General features: G+C 35.5%; 2 protein-coding genes across 2 annotated transcripts; one reads left to right on the top strand and one right to left on the bottom strand.

Annotated features, from left to right (window-relative positions):
• Positions 1–660: 660 nt before the first annotated feature.
• Positions 661–4,028, top strand: LOC101504999 (bZIP transcription factor 17). Its single transcript, XM_004493276.4, has 2 exons — positions 661–2,731; positions 3,324–4,028. Exons 1-2 carry the CDS (start codon positions 805–807, stop codon positions 3,755–3,757), a joined length of 2,361 nt encoding a protein of 786 aa, XP_004493333.1. The 5' UTR covers positions 661–804; the 3' UTR covers positions 3,758–4,028.
• Positions 4,029–4,368: 340 nt separating this feature from the next.
• Positions 4,369–6,925, bottom strand: LOC101504678 (psbP domain-containing protein 6, chloroplastic). Its single transcript, XM_004493275.4, has 4 exons — positions 6,560–6,925; positions 5,901–6,217; positions 4,892–5,075; positions 4,369–4,684 (listed from the first exon to the last, which is right to left on the bottom strand). The coding sequence occupies exons 1-3, from the start codon at positions 6,921–6,923 to the stop codon at positions 4,905–4,907; spliced, it is 852 nt and encodes a 283-aa protein (XP_004493332.1). The 5' UTR covers positions 6,924–6,925; the 3' UTR covers positions 4,369–4,684; positions 4,892–4,904.
• Between the last annotated feature and the right edge of the window lie 460 nt (positions 6,926–7,385).

Raw genomic sequence — 7,385 nt, 5'->3', positions numbered from 1 at the left:
TATTTATGATACTTATATACTGTTTTTGACAAATTTTTTTAACTTATATATATAATCATCAAAATACTTTTATACGTTAAAAATATGATTTTAACTACTTGTGTGATTATTTAATGAGAGATATTACACGAGTATAAATTTTTTACCAAAAAAAGATTACACAACATTAGAGTAATATGAGTCTATGAAAAAAATAATATTCAAATTAAATTCTTAAATTGTATAATAGAGTAATATTAGTTTCTCTATTAAATTTAATCTAAATTCAATTAATTATTTTTGCTGAAATATTAGACAATAGTAATTAATAACAATATAAAATTATTTTATTATGTGATTGAACTACTTTTCCACTATATTTTAAAAAAAAATTCTTATTTTGTTTTCATTGACCGTGTTTAATGTATATTATGACATAAATACCACATTATTTCCTATTGACTTTTACTTTATTTTGTTGCTAATTTTAATATTTTTTGGCAAATATTCAAACACAAGAAACAAAATTAAAGTTATTATATTAAGAAAATAAAATAAAAGTAAAATAATAATATAAAAATAATTGGAAATAAAAATCCATGACGAGTATTATCTTCTAGTGATCTCTTCGCATCTATGAAAGTGAAACTACCGGCGTCAAGTGTGTGTAACAATTTAACAAACAAACAGTAGCAGTAGTTAGTTCGCAGAAACTACACCAAAACCCGGTTCCGAAACGCGTGTCTCCACGCGCACGACTTCAAATAACAAATCTCAATTTTCAGAAATTGCTGAAACCTTTCTTCATTTCCAAAACCCTCATCTATGGCTGACCATATCCTCGCCGTTCAACCGCCGGAGCCACCGTCATCCGATCTCGATTTCGATGACTTCTCCGGTCAATTCAACAACCTTCCTATTCCCTCAATTGACGCTTTCTTCAACGACGTTGATACCTTTCCTTCTGATCTGGATCTTCCCTTAGGAGACTTCGAGATCACCTTCGACGATCTCGATACTCTCTGCATCCCTTCTGATACCGATGATTTTCTTCTTCCCGATGCATGGAACCCTAATGGCCTTCCAATTTCGCCTCTGACCGACAATCACGGCGATTATAATGGCGATGGAGATTGTTCCGCGAAGAATTCCGATTACGGTGTTGCTAATTTCGATTCGCCGGAATCGGGCGCTTCTGTGGTTTCCAGCGATCAAAGTCCCGATGTTTCTAGGTTTTTCAATTCGGAATCAGTTTCCGCGGATGATAATTCGGTTGATGTTAAAATTTCGAGTATGCCTTCGCCGGAGACCGAGTCTTCCGACCGGGAAGAGTCTTCGAATGGACCGATTTCGTCTCAGGGATCAGGGAACGGTGGATCGGGTGTATACGAAGCCATGAACTCTCCCTCACCTGATTCTGGCCGTTATGAGAGGGATATTTCATCTTCTCATAAGCATGCGATTGTGGAAGAAGGTGTGAAATTGGAGGGAATTGTTAAAGGTTGTGATCTGAAAAGGAAGAAAGAAAATTGCATAGAAAGTGCTGAGAATAGAACCCCGAAATGTAGCAGGAGATCATCTTCAATGGAAAACAAGACCCAGCAACAACTACAACAACAACAAGCTCAATCTGGTTTTGATGGTATTGAAGATGAGGATGAGAAGAGGAAGGCAAGGTTGATGAGGAATAGAGAAAGTGCACAGCTTTCTAGGCAGAGGAAGAAGCATTATGTGGAGGAGCTTGAGGAGAAGGTAAGATCAATGCATTCAACAATTGCCGATTTGAGTAGTAAGATTACTTTTGTAATGGCTGAGAATGCTACACTAAGACAACAATTGGGTGGTGGTATGATGTGTCCACCTCCTCCACCAGCAGGTTCTGGGATGTACCCTCATCCTCCAATGCCACCCATGCCTTATCCTTGGATGCCTTATGCTCCTTATGTTGTTAAACCTCAAGGGTCTCAGGTTCCTTTGGTTCCAATTCCGAGATTGAAGCCTCAGCAACCGGCTTCGTCCTCGAAGAGTAAAAAGAATGAGAGTAAGAAGAGTGAGGTGAAAACTAAGAAGGTTGCTAGTATTAGTTTGTTGGGTTTGTTTTTCTTTATTATGCTTTTTGGTGGACTTGTTCCTTTAGTAGATTTTAAGTTTGGTGGTTTAGTTGATAATGTTTCTGGTAGGTCTAGTTATGTTAGTGATAGGTGGTTGTATGGTCAAGGTGGAGGGAGGATTTGGCCTGTAAGTGGTTATAGGAATGAATCCGAAAGGGACGAGGAACTGGGGTTTTCGAATGGAAGGTTTGGCATTTCAGATAGGAATAATTATGAAAGAGGCCGGAAACTAGGAGAAGAAATGAATGGATGGAAGGACACAAGTTGTTTTGGTCATCGAGACAATGCCAGCGAGCCACTTCTAGCTTCTTTGTATGTTCCTAGAAATGATAAGCTGGTGAAGATTGATGGAAACTTGATAATCCATTCTATTATGGCCAGTGAGAAAGCCATGGCATCTCAAGATGCCCAGGAAAAGAAGGTCAAGAGTGAAACTGGTTTGGCCATTCCTAAAGATTGGGATTCTGCATTGGCTATTCCTGAAGTTGGAAGGAATAGAGGTCCGCATCCAAATGTGTATAGGGTTTCTGCTGAACAGAGGAGGGCTATTGGCTCTGGTTCAGCTAAAACCTTGAAGGACCATATGAAATCCTCTGCAACTGATGGTAAAATGCAACAGTGGTTCCGTGAAGGACTTGCAGGTGAAGATCCTTTAATTATGCATGTCTCTCTGAATTTTACTTTATATATAGATAGATAACTTGGTAGGAATGATACATTCTCTTCTGCTGATTTGTGATATGTTTTGGTAGTTACTGTCTAATCATAATTTGTCAATTTGTAGCACATATTACAGGTTTATTTAGTCTTTCTGTCTGTATTTCACTTCATAAATTTTTAGGTAGAAATAATGTATACTCTTCTGCTGACTTGTGTCTTCTTGGATGCTGGATAAAATCACTAATCAGAATTTGCCAATTTGTAGTACATAGGTTTTACTATATCTTTCTGTCTGAATTGCACTCTATAGATTATTATGTAGGAGTAATTCACTCTCTTCTGCTGCGTGTCCTCATTGGATGCTGTAAAAAATCACCAATCACATTTTGGCCGTTGGGCAGCACATATTGTAGGTTCAATGTTTTCAATTTTGGCGATGTTCAAGTCTCTGAGATGCTTTTTATATTTAAGCTCACATGTTTTGTCATCTGTGCTTGGTTGTTCATGTGCTTGCGTATTTTGAAGCACACAAAGCATTGAAATTATACTGAATTTTCTGGTTCCATGATGCAGGACCAATGCTAAGTTCTGGCATGTGTACTGAAGTTTTTCAGTTTGATGTTTCTCCAGCTCCTGGAGCTATAGTTCCAGCAACAGCAGTGGCCAATATTTCTGCTGAAAACCGTCGTAATGCGACCACTGTCAACAAGAGCAGGAACAGAAGAATCCTCCACACGCTCCCAGATCCACTTCCTGGATCCACTCTGAACATAACTGAAGAGCATGCTAGAAATTTGCCGAAAGGCCACCTCCCTGGTAATAAATCTTCAATGGTGGTTTCGGTACTAGTTGATCCCAAAGAGGTTGGAGATGGTGATGTTGATGGCATGATGGCTCCAAAGTCGCTCACTCGGATCTTCGTGGTTGTGCTAATAGATAGTGTCAAGTATGTGACTTACTCGTGTGGCCTTCCTCGTGCTTCTCCATTGGTGACTGCTTATGTTTGACAACCCTCCCCATTTTGATACACAAGCTTATCTAACCCTATAGTTATAGTTTCTTTACAAGGGATGTGGGGGAACTGAGAAGGAAAGAAACGAGGCTCAAGTTTTGTACATAACAACATATATATTTAAAATAGCAGGCCTTGTTGTGTACCCAAAAAAGAGTTGCACTTTAGAAGCTGGCCTTGAATGGGGTTTTTGATCAACTGTCTTTGTACTGAGTTGAGACCTTTATTAGAAACTTAATAATATATGCTCGCCTTATAATTTAAAAGTTGATCCCTTTCATGTGTTATGGAATTCATATTCCGGTGTTTGAACTTTGAACGTAGTGTTGTAAACAAAAGGAGAGATCAGTGGAGAGGAGAAAGGGCTCCCATTTTACAGTGGAAAGAGCTTCAGTGTTTTCTTTTTTTATTCTTAATATCTGTTCTACATATTCACACATATTAACATTAGTAAAAATAATTATTTTCTCTTTCATTTGTTTTGGAAGAATACAAAAACAGAAAAGTCAAAACCCAAACAACTATTTTTATACAAGTTTTTAATCATATTCTAGTTATTTTTTTTTTTGTACTTTTTCAAATTTTTGGTTACATAACAAAATGAAATTGATAGAACTCAGAAATTTATTGTAATTAAACTAGAATTTATTACATTGAAACTGATGAGCTCAAACTCTACAATGTTGAAAGTTGTATAAAGAGATTAACTACCAGAGTTTCTAGAAACTCCTTACCAGAGCAGAATGCTCCTAAACCAGAGAGAAAACTCTCCTAACAACACTAACAATAATTCTCAATGAATATCCACTATCCCATACCTCTCTACCCCACTGCTCCTTTTCTCTGTGTAACTTTATCAAGTAATGGGCCTACTAATTTTATTGTTATTGTGAGGTCATTTATATCATAAGGCCCAAGAGTCCTATCAGAAGACAATAAAAACAGAAGACATTAACTTCATCAGATATTTACAAAGACAAGTAGTTTTATTAAAACAAGTTAATATGATTTCAACTTCAGATCAAAAAATATCAAATGGGGAGCCAACACTGTTCTCAGCTCATTAATCTTGTATTGTATAAACAAAAACTACAAGAAAATACACTGAAGGTAAAATTATATTATTTACCTTAAACAGAAAACTACACTTTAAAGGAATCAAGCATGGACTTTAGAGTCTTCTCAGAAGTTTGCCACTGCTTGTCATTGGCACTAACCACAAACAAAACAACAGTATTTCCCTTTGCTGTTGCTTTTGCAAGATTGTGTGAACCAGTTAGAGCATATGGAGTTTCAAGCACATATTTGTAGTACTGCAGATACCATTTTCAGTACTGTTAGTCACTAATAGTTGCCAACAACAGTGAACAATTTACATTTCAAGCAGCAATTTGTACTAAAAAAATATGAGGAACATGTGTATGTTTTACATTGCAAATTTCAGTTAAATGCTTCAACTAAACATTTTAATTCCCTTGCCATAACTTAAGCTAGGATGATGAAGAAGTCTATATAGTCGATTTTGTGACAATGATAGATAACTCCTTCATGAGTAGTGTTCTAACCTCAAGTTGGCTGCATTGCATTTTTGAGGTATTTCCTATTTTCGGTCTTAAAAGGAACCTCACTGAGTTGATGAAAGTGGGTGTTTATAAATTATCTTTAGCCTCAATTTTCAAACAATGTGAGACTTTTTGGTGTTCCAGAACAACAGTCTTTCGGCATTTGGAGGTTGGCAGACTCTCGAAGCTATGCCATTGTTCTGTAATTGAGGGAATCCATTTTCTATAATAATACTGATTGGTTTCTATTAGATTATGTTGAAAGAGTTAAAAGAATACTATATTATATAACCAGAGTACTTTCCCTAGTTTCTTCATCTTCTAACAATTTAAAACAACAGAAAAGCATAGATGTTTAGACAACATAGACTGGAGATAAAAGGATTTAACTCATAAGCGTTGATTATAATTTGCCTTTAATCATAACTACTTCTGAAATCATAACCGTTATACCACTAATAACATTTGACTTTAATCATAACTACTTATAAAGTCACACATATGATTGGTTATAATTTGTTGACATTGAAAAACATTGACAGTATACAAAAATTAAACTCTAGAAAGAAAACTTACCGTTTGATCATCAAGCTTTTCAATCGAAGTCTCAAGGAGCTCATCTGGATCTAAAGTGTTTCCGGTGACAAATGGGCCAAGAGAAGCGATCACCTTTTCCGGGCTCCCGATGTCCTCAATTGTTGCATTTGGTTTGTTGGTAAGGCGTATCAAAGGCGAAGCAACTACCTGAATTTTTCCTTGTTTTTCATCTTCAAATTTAACCTCCACCCATGGCTCTGCACATTTTGGTTGACAGTAATTTCCTGATAGAATGTTAGCTACACGAGCTTGTTTCCATGTTGGGGGAAGGAGAAATTGGTATGGCTGCACATTTCCTGCAAATAACTAATATCTAAACTATCAATTGCAAAGAACAGCAGTATACAAGATGAAATGCTTGAGATATGGTTTCATCTCTTAATTCCAAATGAATTTATATAGAAGAGAAAAGGCATAGTGATTAGAAACCTGAACTTAAAATTTATTATAATATATGAATGGTGCAACATAGGACCATAGAGAGAATCACTATTGATTATGATATATGAATCAGCTGGGAAAAAGATGAATTTAAAAATTATTTCTAACTAAATGGTAATTAAGCCTAATAAACCTCCAAAGTTCATTGTTATATTTTTAATTTTCAACAGAACTCCTAAAATGAAAGATCAATGTACCTGCACGAAGGGCAGGAGTGTCCTTAGAAGAAGCTTTGAAGAGAACAAAAGAAGGGTCTGATGAAGAAGGTGGAAGAAAGGAGCCAACTTCAATTTCTCTAGCTTGAGAATGAAGTGGGTTTGTGAGAACAAGAAGTGGAAGTGAAAGAGTCTGCAAAGCAATACCCTTTAAGAAATCTCTTCTGGGTGTGTGTTGAAAGTGAGTTTCATGAACTGAGACAGAAGCTGAGGCTCTCAAAGAACGAAAAGGTGAGAGCTTTGAAGTTGTGAGTGGTAGAAGAAGGGAGGTTGCCATTTTTGTGATTAGTGGAATGAATTTGTGAAGGAAGGGACAAGGTTCAATGTTGATGAATTTCTTATCCATTGTCAAAATAATAATAATATGATATCATACGTGGATCATACTTAGGCCCCCCTCACTTGCTGACACACATGATTTAGTTATCTATTATTCTCTTTGAAATTTTGCATTTTAGAATATTTAGAGGGTAAGAATTATTATTATAATTTAATCTTTAATAGTACTTTTATTTAGTGATATCTCAATTACTGGATTTTTATTTACCTCAAAAGTATAGTTTGTAAACTGTGATTATCAATCAGGTATTATGGTATATTGTAGTCAAATTTTGAAATTTGAAAAAATTTGTTTCGAAAGTTTTTAAATTTGAATTTTTTTGAAATAATGACTATATTTGATAATTTAGAAAGTTTCAAAAGTTTTTAAATGTATAAAGTTTCAAAATATTTCAAATATGGGAAGTTTCGAAATTTTCTTATTTAGAAAATTTGAAATTGTTCGAAAGTTTAGAAAATTTTAGAATTT

Source organism: Cicer arietinum, chromosome 3, assembly GCF_000331145.2.
Source record: "Cicer arietinum cultivar CDC Frontier isolate Library 1 chromosome 3, Cicar.CDCFrontier_v2.0, whole genome shotgun sequence".
NCBI classification, from domain to species: Eukaryota; Viridiplantae; Streptophyta; class Magnoliopsida; order Fabales; family Fabaceae; genus Cicer; species Cicer arietinum.
This window is presented reverse-complemented; position numbering and strand designations above follow the sequence as displayed.